The following is a 15,499-nucleotide window of genomic DNA, read 5'->3' on the forward strand; positions in this document are numbered from 1 at the left end:
AGCGCGCGAAGACTTGGCAGCCCTTGAGAAGGACTACGAAGAAGTCAGCGCGGAAACGCAGGAAGGCGACGGCGAAGACATGGAGTACGGCGAAGAGTACTAAGTGCTATTGTCCAAGCTAGAGAGTCCATTATAGACACTCATGTCGTGATTCAAATCTCCGTGGATGTTGTTTTGGTCTTTGTGGTGTGTGTGAGGTGGAGGTTTAGTTGTATTAATTGGCGCTGTGTCGTGCTTTGGAGCTACTCGCCATCATTGAGTTGATTCCTACACCCCACACGACGAGCATGACTGCAGGGACGGCAAACCACGCCATAGTGGCATTCTTCGTAGGCAGCGGCGTGCGTTTGCTGCGGAATGCCTTACGCTCTTCAAAGTTCACGGAACGACGACCGATCGAGGTCGGTGCAACGGTCGAGCGGTTGAGATGGTAGTGCGCTGTCGTCATGCGCTCCATGGAATTGGCATTGGCAAGGAGACGGTTGACGTCATCCGACGTCAGTCGCTTGTACCCGTTGTCCTTGACAGCCCCTGTAATAGTTGGATTCAAATTCGACGAGAACGTTGACATGCCGTAGTGCTTCAAGTCATATGCTGTTCGTGCGTCGACGTCGCTCAGGGTGTCGTATGCTTCGTTGACATCTTGAAAGTACGAGCTGTTTGATGCTTCTTCAGTTGTCTGTGGATACACACGTAGTCGAGATTGTCCCGCGGATTTGAACCAGATTCAACGCACCTGTCCAAGCTTTCGATCGGGGTGGTGCAGCAGAGCGAGCTTCCGGTACGCTTGCTTGATGTCCTCCATGGAAGCGTGGGTGTCCACATTGAGAAGCTTGTAATAGTCGGTCTTGGTGGACTCGCCGCTCATGGTGCGCGAATGGAAAGCAAAAAATGAAGGTGCCGAGGTAGTGGGAGCTTGACCGGATAATTCTCGCCATTTGATTGGTTACCCATCCGGATGATGATGACGACCATCCGGATGGTTCTAATCTCAAATCGTCGCGCGCAAAGATGCCGCATCTGGCCATGGCAGCGACTGTGGAGACATTCCACCTCCGCTGAAGTTCATCGGCGTCTACAAGGCCACCAGCTTTTGCAAGATCGACCCGGACCGACTTCAGTACGAAACTACACCATCGATGAAGAGATTGTAGACGGGACCTAGCGCCACTTGACGGCATCAATCCGAGGACGAGCACTTGACGAATACAACACGGTGATGGAAGCCAGACGAGAAAACGGAACCTAATTTCGGTACCAGCGCTTGTGGTGCGACTTTGACGCCATGATGCACAACCAGAGCAATGTGGAGCGACTCCATGAGCGGCCTTCACGAAGACTTGACGTTCGACGTACAGGGACACCGACGACAGCATGCATCGTTTGCGTTTCACATGGGTTCGTTCGGACGCATCCGTCACTGTGCCAAGATCCTGGTGACGCTGCAATGGGAGGATCGTCGACGCAATTGTGTCGTTGATCGAAGGCAAATAGACTTGTCCACAAGGACGTCATGCGAGCGACGCAACGGCCACAATGGCAAAGTCAAGCGCACAATGGGCGAAATCGCTTGTATTGATTGGTGGCGGGGAGATGCTGTGAACAGGATTTCGTAGTCGCTCCTATCCCCACATTTCATTCCACGTATCGTCTCGATGGAGTACGCTGTTGCAACGTCGTCGTCCATGCCAATCCAGCGCAGTCCACGGCGGCCACGACAACGAGCTGCTGTGTGCGACGAGCGATTCGGCTCGGACGACTCTCGCGTCCGGTTGCAGGTCCCACGACGAAAAATTTGCCGCCGTTGGCTACTCGTCCAAGTCTGGTATTGTGCCCGCCACGATCGACGAGGGAAGAAGCGGCTATCGTTGCCAGCATGGCATTCGACACGATCTGCCGCCTTGGCACATTACGATTCCTCAGCCCCATGCAATTGACACCAAGTGGATCACGGCAGCCATATCTTACTCGCTATGATGGCAGAACGTCACACCACGAGATCGAGCGACGTCCAATGCGTGCGGAAGCTAGTACTACAATATTGCACTGCAGCCTCCACTTTGTCACTTGGTTCGCCGCCAAGACGTGTCGTAGATGTTAGTTAAATTGTCATGCCCTTTGGCGCTCGCAAGACTGTCGCGGCAAACCCGGCCATGTCGATGATTTTCACCAGTTCCGCCGCGTTGCACTGAGAGGAAGACGAAGGCGCGACATACACGCACTTGTCGACCATGTCCACGTGCACGAGATCGACGATGCCGTCCAACGCCCGGTGGATGGTGGATCCGCAGTTGGCAGCGCATTTCATCCCGGGCACATGCAATACCACGAGGTCGTCCATTCGTTGAAATCGCCACGGCGCCGCCGGACCATCCATGGCGGCATCTTCGTTCGTGGACGAGCTAGCCGAGACATTGTCGTCGATGGGGAGTACATTGGCCGAGTGCTTCCCATGCTTGAACGAGGCATAGCCCACACCAAAGCCCACAATCAGCGACACAAACAGACCCGAGTCGTAAGTCATCACGACCAGCATGGCAAAGTATGCCAGTGTCATCTGCGCCATGTAGAGCGCTGTCAACGTCAGTTTGTGAAGCCGCTTCGTCGCGATGCTAGCCAAGCGCAACCACACATGAGACATGAAATGCATTGAAAGGTGGGTGGATGCGAACCGCCCGTTGCCGAAGTCAACTCGTTCGCGGCACTTTGCAGGTTGAACTTACGTGGTGGTCGAAGCCTTGGCACGGTTGCGAAAGATGTGGCGAAGGTGCTCGCGGGCATGGACGAGCCCTTCGTTGAGCAGGGGCAGCAAGAAGACCCCGACGATCCCAATAGCGTACTTGAGCTTACTGTTTAGCACCCAAGGTTGAAATAGGAGCTTCACGCACGTGCCATGGACCGTGGACTGGAAACCGGAAAACATGGCAGATGCGCCGGAGCAAAATGGTTCGCTGACGCCGCCGTCGGCACGTGAGTCGGCGTCATTGGTTCGCAACGAGGTCGTCGTGGGAGTTGTCACAGAAATCACAGGCACTTCCTGGAAGCTGTCGGGGCACGAGGCACTGTTGCAAGTCATCGCGGCCACACCAAAGTACTGAACAGCAGTACAAGTCAATGGAGGTTCAACGAGGGCGAGGGATGTACCGCTTTGGAGGACGCGCCATCGAGAAACGTGGCCTTGGACGTTTCGGATTCAAAGTAGATCTTTTGGCCTTTCTTTAGGCAAGCGTACGTGAATTTGGCCGACGTGATCTTGGTGCCGGTGATGGGGTCCAATACAGGCAGCGCCGAGTCGTCGCATTCCGGACACGTGTTGTTGCATCCAGTGCCGTCGCGAACGATGAGGGAGTCCTACAATGAACGTGGGGGGGGTGTCAGCCTTGACGATGGAGAAACACTGGATGACGGACAGACCAAGGTGGCGCCAACAAGCGACGGGTGGGAGAAAGAGTTCTTGCCGCGCGCAAACTGCGTGCCATTCGTCATGCCGCACGTGTAGATGCGTTGACCGTTCTTGAGTTCCGTGAACCAAGTCAAGTTTTCATCTTTGACAAACATGTTGCAGATGGGGCAGTGCTTGTCGTCGTGAATGCCGACAGCACCGGCTGCCGCGCCATGGGCGACGGTTGTCGATGGTAGAATACACACGAGGACAGTGGCCACGAGTAGGAACGAGCGGTGCAGCATTTCGTTGAAGAAAAGATGGGGCCCGCGTGAGAAAGAGAGCAATGAGGCGGATGGGCGTCGTCGAGCTGGGTCGAAAGAAGGCGCTGGGTTGCCTGACACGGACACGGTCGATGTCGAATTCGATGGAGTGTACCTGTCGGAAGGTTCATCTGCCGCAAATTCATGGCCAATTAGATGCGAGGAACCGTTCGAGTGACTCAATGTGGCTGTCAAGCGTTGGCTAATATAGGTCGAGGAATAAGATTTGAACCATTGTCATTCAAGTCGCATACTATTATTATTGTGTCGAGAATTCAACGTGTCACGCGACTCGCCCTACAAGTCAATAATTCCTTGTGCCATTTTCGCTGGTGCTGCTACATATCTGAGTCGAGTCAGATAGCGTGCTGGATGTGCTCTCCAGCATTTCCAGCCTTCCCCAGCGAGCCGAGCTCAGCCACGTTATCGATGTCTTCATGGAGGCCATCTCCATGGTCGCATCACTGACGGTGTCCCCAACAACACCGGTTGACACGTCGAAGCCATCAAGTCATGTGACGCAATTGTTGAAAGCATCGATTAATAATCGCGCAACGTGGAGCCGACATCAGGGTGCGGGCAGCCCAAATCCACCGTTGGTTGATGTGGCGCACGCTGCTTCCTTCAACTTGATCTTCCTTCACCTATCTATGGAACAACAGCGAAAGCTGGCAAGTCCGCGCGAGAGAGCTTGGACTCGTTAGGCGAGATGATGGCATCGACGGCGTGGGGGCAATCCGCTCTTACCGCTGTTTGGCAGCTCGCAGAAATTTAATGCCTTATGGTTAGTACAGTCGAACATGCCTTTTAATAAAAGGATGTTATTCGAAACCCGTTCTTATCCGGAAGACCTGATTGAGCGCCTGGCACAATACAAAACGTCGCCATTGACCATGATGGCCACCTCACGTCCCTCGCGATGGCTCTTGGCGGCGATCGTCCTCGTTCTTTCATGCTTATTCACCTCGACGGTGGCGCAGCAAGACCTTCGTGAGACACGATGTCCGCTTTGCGATATGGACGTCATCCCGACGCTCAATCAGACGATCCGAGGCAACCAAGCGATATATGCGTGTGAAATGGCAGGCCATCTCGATACCCTGCGCAATCCCGCGGTAGCAACTTGCTAGTCCTTTATACAAGGAATGTATTGACTGAGGACTCGAATGCGTAGAGCAAGGTCTTGCGGGGTGCGGTCGCCATCTCGGCAAAGGACGTGCCATACAAGAACGCAGCGATGGAATGCCCCGTTTGCGGCATGACCGACCTGAAGTACGCCTTGCCGTGGGGAAACCGCGGCAACCAAAAGATATTTGCATGCTCTGAAGCCCATGCGAACCTCATCCTGGCGAACCAGGTGCGAACTTCATCACAACTCTCGTAGTATTCAGTCTCAGCGTGTCTTCAGGAAGCGTACTACGAAGGCGCCGCCCACACACACAGCGGCGCCTTTTGCGATCATGCTTCCGTCATGTTTGATGGATTCCAGACATCAGTTGGCGGCACGTGTGTCAAGCTGTGGTTCCAGCCATGGGTGCTGTCATCGTCCGTGTCGTACTCACTGGGCTTTGCTGGCATTGTTCTTCTCGGCATCTTCCTCGAATGGTTTGGCGAGTTCCGTGAAGGTGTCGAAGAGTCTTTCATCCGGCGCTATGGCATCACAACGACGTCCAGTGCCGTGGTCGACTCGGCGTACCCGACGTCAGCGATGACGTCGCTGATTCGATCGCAACATGGGGCGGGCGGCGTCCAGTCCGTGCTCCATTGCACCCTCCCGACGTGGTGCACCGTGGCGTTGACAGGGATGTACATGGTGGCGCTCGTCGCGGGGTACTTGATCATGCTCGTTGCCATGGTGTACGACTCGGGGCTTTTTGTTGCCTGTATTCTCGGCCTCGGCATTGGGTTCTACCTCTTCAAAGACACGGAAGCTGACTCGATGACCGGCAATATCGATCCGTGCTGCTCGACATAAATAAGATGCGTCTACTTGAGCTTAATGCATGCTGTGGGTGTCTAAAATGGACTGAGCGGCGGCCTGTCCACCGCAAGCTATCCACACTTTGCTCGTGCAGGGGTCGGGCCAGTAAACAAGCATGCACGTGATCGGAGCTGTTGTCGACCGCCAACCATCGAGTCACTCGCGGTGCGCACCAAACAGACCCGACACATCCACGTCGCTGGTGGTCGGATGCGCCGGTCTTCTATGACTTGCCAACGCTTCCGGCAAGTCATCGATCGCCTTGAACGTGTGCGGGGCGTCAACGTACGCGAGAAAAGGGCTTTCCAAAAACTCTTTGACAAAGTTCTTTTGGGTCTTGACACTGTGGTGCGATCGCAACGACGCTTCGAGCGCGGCGATTTCATGGGGCTGGACTCCGTGTAAACTTGCCAAGATCGCACGGGGCGCAAAGCAGAGGTCGCTGTCAGGCTTGACAGGTTGATGAAGCGGGTCGAAGCCCTTGCACTCTTCCACGGGTAGCAACCCTAGCGTGAGACGGCAGTAAATGTTGCGCAGCAAGTTGATCACCTCCCACTTGAGCCCGTCGTCGACATCGTGGAAGTGCGCGAGCAGCACGACCAATGCCGACGTGAACACGTCCTTGCCAAAAAGCGTGTGGTACTGTGGTTGTGCAAACAGCACCGACACAAGCCGGTCGAGGAGCCCAGTCGCCCGTCGGCAACTCAGCGTGTCCGAGTACCCGAGGATTCCAACCAGGACCTGCACGAGTTGTCGCGTGATGCCATCGCTAGACACAATGAACTCGCGGAGAATGCGATCGCTTTCCACGACGACGTGTTTGGGATGGGCAGACTCCACGTCGACGACCGTCTTGGCGTCGATCATGGCTTCGATAAAATCGACCGTGTACCGCACGACCTCGACAAACACAGCATGGGCCACCGTGTCGATGGTCGTGCTTTGAATGTTGACGCCAGCGAAGCGCGGCAGCAACGGGTCCGTCGCCGCCGTTTTGCTGTACCCTGTGTGCAATCGGTCGGCCAAGTGCGATAGGACGTGCCACACCGTCGGCTGCAGCAGCGACTCGTACAAACTTGGTGGACACGACTTGACGAACGGCAGCCACACACTTGACAAGAACGTTTTCCAGTGGCGGTGCTCCAAATACACGAGGTTGGTCAGGACTGACGATTGCATGAGCGACGGCACGTCCATCGTGGCGAACACACTGGCATGGCCAAAGGCACACCCTAGGAGGTGGTAGCAAATGTCGCGGGTGTTTTTCGCCCACCGCGCGTACTTCATCAGGACGGAGTCCACGACGTCGACTTGTTCTTTGCCGAGCAGCGCTTGGTTGATTTCTTCAAGGGACATGGAGAGGATCCCGCGCGCGCTGGTCGTGGTCTGTTCAAGTGTTTGACGGGCCAGAGGCGTCGAGAGGCCGTGCAAAGTACGAACGAGCGCGGTCAAGTTAGGCAGCAGGACCGGCCACACCGAGGCAAACGGGTGGTGGAGTGGGGCTGTCTTGTCGGTTGGTTGGTTCGATGCCAGCGACGTGATGCGTTTGGCGATGCCATACAACGTCGTGAGCACTTTCAATAGCCCAAAGATCACCGTCGCGTCGTTTTGCTCCAATGCTTTCACGAGAGCATCCTCGGACGACGCGACTGCTGTCATCTCGGGCGACGTCCATTGCGCGAGTGGTGCGGCCGTAATTTCCTGGATGAACGCATGGCGTTCGTCGAACGTCGCCATCGAATTCGACACGACCACGAGCATCTCGTACATGAGGACGCTTTCGCTATCGAGGACTTGCGGAAACAACGCCAGCACCTGCGTGCACAGGACGGGGAGGTACGGCAGGACGTGTAGCGGACCAGTATTGCATATCGAGATGAGCGATGCCAACGCGCGCCGGCGCACGTTCGTCGACGTAGGCCGCATCGTGCCATGGATCGACTCGCCCGGTTCGCAAAACACAATCAAGCCAAACAAACGATCAAAAACGCGAGGGTACATGGGCGGGTCGACCTGCTTCATGTAGTACTTGGAAAATGATGACAGGCATAGACAGTGGCGAAACAGGAGCCACGGGTCCGTCGTTTGGTAGGCCAGGAGCAACTCCACGGATTGCCCCAAGTGGCGGAGAAGGGCAGGGGTCTCGTACACGGAGTCGGGCAGAGATTTCACGAGACAGTCCAACAGCGACGACATGCCTACGCCATGGACGAAGCACGACGTGTGAGGGGGGGTTTGCGTCGCCGTGAAAGCGACTACATACAGATTCAAACATGCCATCGTCGAATTCAAGCCAAGCACATTCAACCACCGACAACGAGCCAGGCAACTCCGGCAGACATGAGGCCATCATTCCATCACAACGTAGTGGTCATCAACGCAGGGACAATTGCATAGGCTGTTCGATCGAAAGCAAGCTTTCACGTCAACCACATGCATGTGTCGATAGAATACGGACGAGTTGATATGTTTACCTTCGTGGTAGAGGTGAGCAGTCGTTGCGTCTGTGCAGTGGCCAAGGTCGTCGAGGTGGTCGCGGCCAGCGGCGTGGGCAGTTAGAACGTACTGCAGTCGATCATGGAGATGAGTGAGTGCGACGGCGGGCTCTTTCTGGACGAGGAGGCGGAGGATCCCGTAGAGGCGTCCTCGAAAGTTCCCGTAGAACGCATTGTACGCATCGTGATCGTCGAATTCGAGCAGCGACGTGGGAGATGCGTCGTCGCGGTCGGGCGAGTTGAGCTTAAAGTACTTGTCTAAACATGTCGTCCAGAGCAAGTTGAGGTCGACAAACTGCGCGACTTTCTTGAACGACTGGTGCTTGAGTACATTCAGCCACACAATCACTTGGGACTCCGTGATGAGCATGCTGGGGTGTCTAAACAGGGTCTGGAGTAAGCCGAGGTAATTCTGGAGCACCGTGAACTGGGTGGGCAGACTTGTGTCATCGGCAAGGAATTCGTCGAGTTGGTGGGAACCCCAGCTCACGAGGATGCGGTTGATGTGTGTGTGTAGAAGGAGGGTGTCGTTGTCGTCCACGGGGCCGGACAGAGACATTGCAGCCATGTGCGACCAGCAAGTGAGACTGGCTTGATGGAGCAGTGCCATGTTCTCTTTTCCAAACGAACGCGAGAAGTACTCTTCAAGACACTCGGCGGCAGCAATCTGCAACGACAGGAGTTGTGGTGTGTCCAGGTTTGGATGCAAAAGGAGTCCTGCCACCGAAATGAAATTGGCATCTGGAGCGGCGGGCGTCGTCACCGGCATCCAGTCGAGAAATTCTTTCATCATTTGGAGCCCTGCCAACATGACTGCAGCAGCATGCGCACCCTGTTGGTGCAAACGAGTGTACTGGGCCTCGAGTTCGCGGTACACACATGGGAAAAGCGCTGGGAAGGACGCGTTCAGTCCTTGCAGCAGATCCTTGCGGCGTGTAGGAGGAATCGTCGAGTTGAACGTGGAGCTCACGCAGTCCTCAGCGATCGACCGAAAGATGAGCATCACGAGCTCCGTCTGGAGAGGACCCACGGACCAAATTTGCATCAAGTGGTCGAGCATGTCGGGCCAGCGCTGTGGAAATGATCGCTTGGCAATGTCCGACACGACCTTTACCAGTTTCTCTTTGAGAAATGTCGGCTCGTCTGCATTGAGATGCGACGCCATGATCGTCAGGACGTTGGCACGGTAGTTGACTGCATCATCTGTGCCAGAGCATGCTTTCCAATGCTTTCGAACCCACGTCTCCACCACGTGCAACGCAAAATGGCGGTGGTGGAAAGGCCGAGAAGGGTCCTGAAGCAGGTAGAACGCGTACTGAATGCAATCGAGACGTTCTTGGAAGGTCTCGCAGTACATGTACGCAGCATTTCGGTCGCTTTGTGCGCTGGACCCTGCATGGCACACGTCCACGGCGAGAAGAACTTGCTCATACACTTGGGGGTCCATCGTGATGTAGTTGCCGCCAACGATTCATGCAACTGGACCGCCGTCCCACTTTTAAATTGACTCTCCGAGAAGGGAGCCAAAGCGAGAGCGCAGCCATTATATATAAAAGATATTATACGTGAGTAATTCCATGCGATTTTCATACTCTCTAGTTTATTGAATTAGACCACGATATTGTTTGCAACGACGGCACAGGAGTAAAGTACTTGAGAGTGACAATAGAGAGCATACGGATAAATTTACCCTCCGGATAATTTGATCGTTGTTTACATAGCTCATTCCGACACAAGACAGACAGCAAAGCATCCGATGCAACGAATCGAGCGCATCCAGCAGCAACTGCATGCGGCCACCACGGGCATGCCGACTGAAATCGTCATCGTGGCTGCAACTCGCACGCCAATCGCTAAGGGAAAGCGCGGATCGTTCAAGGATACGACGCCAGACGTTCTCCTTCGACACGTACTTCACGAATCCACCAACGCGCTGGGGACTTTCGTTCTCACTTGTATCCGCAATGGCGTGTAGGTGTTCGAAGGCTTGCTTGCGCAGACGAAGATCGACCCAACCATGATTGGAGACGTCGTTGTTGGTATGACGCCTCGTCCGCTCCCGTATTATTATGCCCATGGTGCTGCACACAGGGAACGTGCTGCAGCAAGGGTCGGCGGCAGGAGGGGCTCGCATGGGTCAATTATGTGCGGGCATTCCCTTCTCTGTACCGCTCAGTACTGTGAACCGGTAGACTCTCTCGTTTGACGTTGCATGAGATGGCTTACAAAATGTTGGGCAGGCAATGCTCTTCAGGACTCCAAGCGTTCGCAAATGTCGCCAGTGCGATCCAAGCTGGTTTTTATGACGTCGGGATTGCTGCAGGAGTTGAGTGCATGTCGCTGACAGATATGGGCGCGAGCGCGCCCGACGTTTGTTGGGAACAGGTTAACTACCTTCCACATCCGCATCCGTGTGGCCGTGGAGGTTCATCTTGAATGTATTTGGAGGCAGGTGCATGCCAACGAAGCTGCTCGCAACTGTACCGTGCCCATGGGCATTACGTCGGAGAACGTCGCGGAAAAGTATGGCATTACTCGCTCCCAACAGGTATCAAATCTCTACGATCTCACTGCAGAGCGCCGCATGCATGTCAGCGTCGCACTGCGTTTTCGATCAATTTCTTCACATCTAGTGTTGGTGGATAGGATGCCTTTGCTGCCGAATCGCATGCGAAAGCCCATGCAGCCCAGCAACATGGATGGTTTGACCGAGAGATCACGCCGGTGACGACGACTTGTTCGACCGCTGACGGCCGCGATGAGCAAGTGACTGTCACCAAAGACGAAGGGGTTCGAGCAGGCACGACCGTCGAGGGTCTAGCAAAGCTCAAGCCTTCGTTTAAGCCGAATGGCACGACCACTGCCGGTAGAGTTCCAAATTCGGTCATCCATCGGATAACGCCTCGATTGGGATCGTCAGGCAATTCGAGTCAAGTGAGCGACGGCGCCGCGGCGTGCCTCGTCACGACGCGCCGTGTGGCCGAGCAACTGAAGCTCCCGATTCTCGGCTCGTTCGTGTCCTATGCGGTAGGTGGCGAGCCGCGCTTTGTACCTTCATTCTTGCAGACTAGTTGACGATGCAACTTGGGTGGTGATGTAGGTGGTCGGTGTCCCGCCTGAGATTATGGGCATTGGTTCGTGCAAAATGAAGTCGTCGTGTCGACCAGTGACGCTGACGGCGTACTAGGTCCGGCGGTCGCGATTCCGGCGGCGCTCAAGAAGGCCGGCTTGACCATCGACCAGATCGACGTGTTTGAACTGAACGAAGCGTTTGCGAGCCAGGTAATGCATCGCGTGTGCCAAGTGCCCTTGGATGAAAATTGTACTTGGAAGTTGCCATGGTCGTGCACTTTGACTTTTCTCATGTGTCACAATTGTGTAGGCGCTGTACTGCCAAACGACGCTTAAAATTCCAAGCCACAAAGTCAACCCGACCGGTACGTCGACTCGGCATCCTTTCTGGACTCCCATCGATGCACGTAGGAGGAGCCATTGCGCTGGGCCACCCGCTCGGGTGCACGGGGGCACGTCAAATCGCGACGTTGCTGCATGGACTGCATCGCACGAACCAAACGTACGGCGTCGTGTCGATGTGCATTGGGACGGGCATGGGTGCCGCTGCTGTCTTCAAACGCGAGTAGATGACGAAACCACCTTCCCACGTGGTGCACAGGACACCCATCGCACCACCGTGACGAACCTCTCCTGGAAAACAGAAATCTCAGTCAACGTAAGGGTCGCAATGGGATGGATTTCCATCGCGCAGCGTACTCCGCGTCATGTGAAAATCATCGAGCACGCTATATCGGGTGCACATGACCTCCATCTGGTCCACATCATTGGTCCCATGGTGTGACGATGTAGTGGACTGCCTGTCCTCCGGTGCATGGTGCGAGGCGAGTTGATCGGTCTGCGTCTGTGGCCCCTCCATGACACACACATGATCGTGAACATGATGAGATCGTTGAGATCTTCGCTGCCGTTCGCCTTCGACGCCCGTCGGCGGGGATGTGTGCGGGTCCATCCACGAGTTGGACCATCTTCAACGACCACTTCAAGTGTTTGAAGTTCAATGGGTTTATCCGGATTCATCTTGTTTACAAATTTCACGGCGGCTGTGGCACAGTGAGCATCTCCTGGGACGATTTGGAGGATTCAATATTGAACGACCCTAGTTCGTTCTGCAAGGCATAATAAAACATCGTATAAACAGTCGTCGTGGAAATGTGCTAAAACATGATATCATGGCGATGGTTGGGTCACGTATCCGGAAAATCAAGAGCTCTTGAATTGTCTCGGCGCTTCTCATTTTCGAATTATCAAGATGGCGACGACGACCGCAAACGCTGCTGCGATCCTTCAAGTGCTGACTCAAGGGCTCGGCAAGACGTTGCCTCCGCATCCGGGCAAGAACTTGACTGTGCCGCAAGCGCCCACCCGCTCGCCTATCCTCACCGAACGTGAGTACCAATTGGCAATCAAGAACGCGCTGAGGTACTTCCCTAAGGAATGGCATGCGACGCTGGCGCCCGAATTCGCTGCCGAACTCAAGGACGAAGGACACATTTACATGCATCGCTTCCGTCCCACAGCGTACGAAATGAAGGGGTACCCCGTGGAGGCGTACCCGGGCAAAATCACAGCGGCGAACGCGATCATGATGATGATCATGAACAACTTGGACAAAGCGATCGCGCAATTTCCCGCGCATTTGATCACATACGGTGGAAACGGCAGCGTCTTTAGCAACTGGGCGCAGTACTTGTTGGTCATGCAATACTTGAGCCAAATGACCGAGGACCAAACGCTCGTACTCTACTCCGGCCACCCGTTGGGTCTCTTTCCTAGCTCGCCGGACGCGCCGCGTGTGATCGTGACCAACGGCATGATGATCCCCAACTACTCGACTCGCGAAATGTACGACAAGCTGTATGCGCTGGGCAACACCCAGTATGGCCAAATGACGGCCGGCAGCTACTGCTACATCGGGCCTCAAGGGATCGTTCACGGCACGACCATCACCGTCATGAACGCGTGCCGCAAGTATCTCCACCGCGAAGACATGAAGGGTGTAGTGTACGTGTCGTCTGGCCTCGGCGGCATGAGTGGTGCCCAGCCCAAAGCCGGGGTTATTGCCGGCATGATCTCGGTGACGGCCGAAGTCGACTACTCTGCAATTGAAAAGCGCTACGCTCAAGGTTGGGTGAACGAGATCGCGTCGACGTTGCCGCAGTGCTTGAGCATGATCCGCGCCGCGCGCAAGGACCAACGCGTCGTGTCCATTGCGTACCACGGCAACATTGTGGACTTGTGGGAAGCGTTGGCCGACGCCGCCGACAAGGGCGAGCTCCTCGTCGAGCTCGGGTCGGACCAAACGTCGCTCCACAACCCGTTCAACGGCGGGTACTACCCCGCCGAAATCTCGTTCGAGGAATCGCTCGTCCTCATGGCGTCCGACCCCCCTGCGTTCAAGAAGCTCGTCCAGTCTAGTCTGCTGCGCCACGTGAATGCCATCAACCGTCTCACGGCTGCCGGCATGTTCTTTTGGGACTACGGGAACTCGTTCCTGCTTGAAGCCAGCCGCGCCGGCGCCGATATCTACAAAACGCCGTCCAACCACGAAGATGGGTTCAAGTACCCGTCGTACGTCCAAGACATTATGGGCGATATCTTCTCTCTGGGGTTTGGCCCGTTCCGATGGGTGTGCGCCTCTGGCAGCCCGGACGATCTCCGCACGACAGACCGCATCGCCGCCCGCATTTTGAAGGCATACCTCGTCAACGCCCCACCGCGCGTCGCGGCCCAGTTGCGTGACAACATCAAGTGGATTGAAGCCGCCGAAGAGAACAAGATGGTCGTGGGCACGCAAGCGCGCATTCTGTACGCCGATCGCTTTGCCCGTCAAAGCATCGCCGTCGCTTTCAACCAAGCGATCACGAGCGGTGAATTGACCGGCCCCGTTGTGCTCAGCCGCGACCACCACGACGTCAGCGGGACCGACAGTCCGTTCCGCGAAACGTCCAACGTCGCGGACGGTTCCATGTTCACGGCGGACATGGCAATCCAGAACGTGATCGGTGACGCGTTCCGAGGAGCGACGTGGGTGTCCATTCATAACGGCGGCGGTGTCGGCTGGGGAGAAGTCACCAACGGAGGATTCGGCATGGTGCTTGACGGGTCCAAGGCCGCTGAACGCAAAGCCGCCAACATGTTGAGTTGGGACGTGAACAACGGCGTAGCGCGTCGTGCTTGGGGCCGCAACGACAACGCGGTCTTCGCCATGGAGCGCGAAATGGAAGCCGACCCGCTCCTCAAGGTCACGCTGCCCCAGCACACCGACGACGCCTTGATCAAGGCCGTGTGCGATGCTGCGTTCAAATGAACATGAGTAGAAGGAGGTAGGGTATTAATTTACAGAGGTTTTACCGTGTCCGAATAAACTTCGAGCGTTTCCGCCGTGCCATCATGCGCCGGGAGCCAGACTTGTTGTTTGGCGGGGGTTGTATGGAGCGTGCATGGACATGGGAATGTGCAGACTTTATGGCGCTTGATCCAACTCCTCGTCATGATGTTGTGTGCTGCATTCGGTGGTCCACTACGTACGGCCTCTCGATGAGCCGCGTCGCAGCCAAACCCGCTCGTCAAGACGTCGAGTCGAAGCGCAAAGACGCAAGTGCCTTGATATCCTCGTGACGTTTGCATTCTGGTTTTTATGTGCCTGACGCATGATGGCACAGTGCGTCGCACGGTCACCGATCGTCGCTGCTGTGGAGCATCGAGGACGCTTTTGTAGAAGAGAGTGCCACGAATGTGTAACTTGATTGTCAAGCCAAGTTGTGTGTCCCCACGGAAGCTGCGGATTATGGTCGTTCGAGCCATGGCACGATTTGTTTGAATCGCACCTTCATCCTGCCAACAACCTTCAAGGCATGTTTGGACGAAGGCATTCCCGCTGGACCTTGACTTTGTTAACGGAGAAGAGGAACGTCTGTTTTGGCATCAAATCGTGCATGCTCGGGTGAACCAAGACTCTGTGCTTGGTGTTGACTGGGGACGTATCGTGCTGGGCCAGCGACGAAGTCCCTACCGCCTCCCGTCAAAACATGCGGCACGGTGAGCCCCTTGACATTCCATGCCTCCGACCGCATGGATCCTTACGAATGGCACCATGGTGGAAAGCAATTGCCCGTTTGCTTTGCAGCGACGGGCGTTGACGGCTGCACCCTGGCGTTGTCGGCGACTGCAACAATAATGTGCCGTCCCGGTGTCCAGCCGGACGTTCCGCTTGTCCACATACTTTCGAAAGGTCGCGGATCCG

At 55.6% G+C, this 15,499-nt stretch overlaps 7 protein-coding genes across 9 annotated transcripts; 4 read left to right on the forward strand and 3 right to left on the reverse strand.

Annotated features, from left to right (window-relative positions):
* H310_12121 (hypothetical protein) lies at nt 1-880 on the reverse strand. Its single transcript, XM_008879086.1, has 2 exons — nt 737-880; nt 1-679 (listed from the first exon to the last, which is right to left on the reverse strand). Exons 1-2 carry the CDS (start codon nt 866-868, stop codon nt 215-217), a joined length of 597 nt encoding a protein of 198 aa, XP_008877308.1. The 5' UTR covers nt 869-880; the 3' UTR covers nt 1-214.
* A 125-nt stretch (nt 881-1,005) lies between these two features.
* H310_12122 (hypothetical protein) lies at nt 1,006-2,170 on the forward strand. The gene has a single exon (XM_008879087.1). It carries the CDS (start codon nt 1,305-1,307, stop codon nt 1,614-1,616), a length of 312 nt encoding a protein of 103 aa, XP_008877309.1. The 5' UTR covers nt 1,006-1,304; the 3' UTR covers nt 1,617-2,170.
* H310_12123 (hypothetical protein) lies at nt 1,945-3,815 on the reverse strand. The gene is made up of 4 exons (XM_008879088.1): nt 3,415-3,815; nt 3,145-3,351; nt 2,724-3,094; nt 1,945-2,612 (listed from the first exon to the last, which is right to left on the reverse strand). Exons 1-4 carry the CDS (start codon nt 3,685-3,687, stop codon nt 2,102-2,104), a joined length of 1,362 nt encoding a protein of 453 aa, XP_008877310.1. The 5' UTR covers nt 3,688-3,815; the 3' UTR covers nt 1,945-2,101.
* A 171-nt stretch (nt 3,816-3,986) lies between these two features.
* H310_12124 (hypothetical protein) lies at nt 3,987-5,833 on the forward strand. Its single transcript, XM_008879089.1, has 3 exons — nt 3,987-4,820; nt 4,880-5,062; nt 5,114-5,833. The coding sequence occupies exons 1-3, from the start codon at nt 4,506-4,508 to the stop codon at nt 5,678-5,680; spliced, it is 1,065 nt and encodes a 354-aa protein (XP_008877311.1). The 5' UTR covers nt 3,987-4,505; the 3' UTR covers nt 5,681-5,833.
* On the reverse strand, nt 5,650-9,665 carry H310_12125. 2 transcript variants are annotated; one of them, XM_008879090.1, is made up of 3 exons: nt 8,161-9,665; nt 6,969-7,884; nt 5,650-6,918 (listed from the first exon to the last, which is right to left on the reverse strand). In XM_008879090.1, the coding sequence occupies exons 1-3, from the start codon at nt 9,626-9,628 to the stop codon at nt 6,456-6,458; spliced, it is 2,847 nt and encodes a 948-aa protein (XP_008877312.1). In that variant the 5' UTR covers nt 9,629-9,665; the 3' UTR covers nt 5,650-6,455. The 2 variants fall into 2 exon arrangements, with proteins under 2 accessions (XP_008877312.1, XP_008877313.1); XM_008879091.1 differs by having other exon boundaries at nt 5,650-7,884.
* Nucleotides 9,666-9,914: 249 nt separating this feature from the next.
* On the forward strand, nt 9,915-12,015 carry H310_12126 (hypothetical protein). The gene is made up of 11 exons (XM_008879092.1): nt 9,915-10,090; nt 10,157-10,220; nt 10,273-10,369; nt 10,422-10,566; nt 10,634-10,729; nt 10,828-11,047; nt 11,102-11,208; nt 11,282-11,315; nt 11,369-11,463; nt 11,564-11,618; nt 11,665-12,015. Exons 1-11 carry the CDS (start codon nt 9,938-9,940, stop codon nt 11,820-11,822), a joined length of 1,224 nt encoding a protein of 407 aa, XP_008877314.1. The 5' UTR covers nt 9,915-9,937; the 3' UTR covers nt 11,823-12,015.
* Nucleotides 12,016-12,505: 490 nt separating this feature from the next.
* On the forward strand, nt 12,506-15,466 carry H310_12127 (the record flags this gene model as incomplete). 2 transcript variants are annotated; one of them, XM_008879093.1, is made up of 2 exons in its annotated part: nt 12,506-12,641; nt 12,689-15,466. In XM_008879093.1, one exon carries the CDS (start codon nt 12,752-12,754, stop codon nt 14,561-14,563), a length of 1,812 nt encoding a protein of 603 aa, XP_008877315.1. In that variant the 3' UTR covers nt 14,564-15,466. The 2 variants fall into 2 exon arrangements, with proteins under 2 accessions (XP_008877315.1, XP_008877316.1); XM_008879094.1 differs by having other exon boundaries at nt 12,506-15,458.
* Between the last annotated feature and the right edge of the window lie 33 nt (nt 15,467-15,499).

Source organism: Aphanomyces invadans (assembly GCF_000520115.1).
Source record: "Aphanomyces invadans strain NJM9701 unplaced genomic scaffold supercont1.36, whole genome shotgun sequence".
Lineage (NCBI taxonomy): Eukaryota > Oomycota > Saprolegniomycetes > Saprolegniales > Verrucalvaceae > Aphanomyces > Aphanomyces invadans.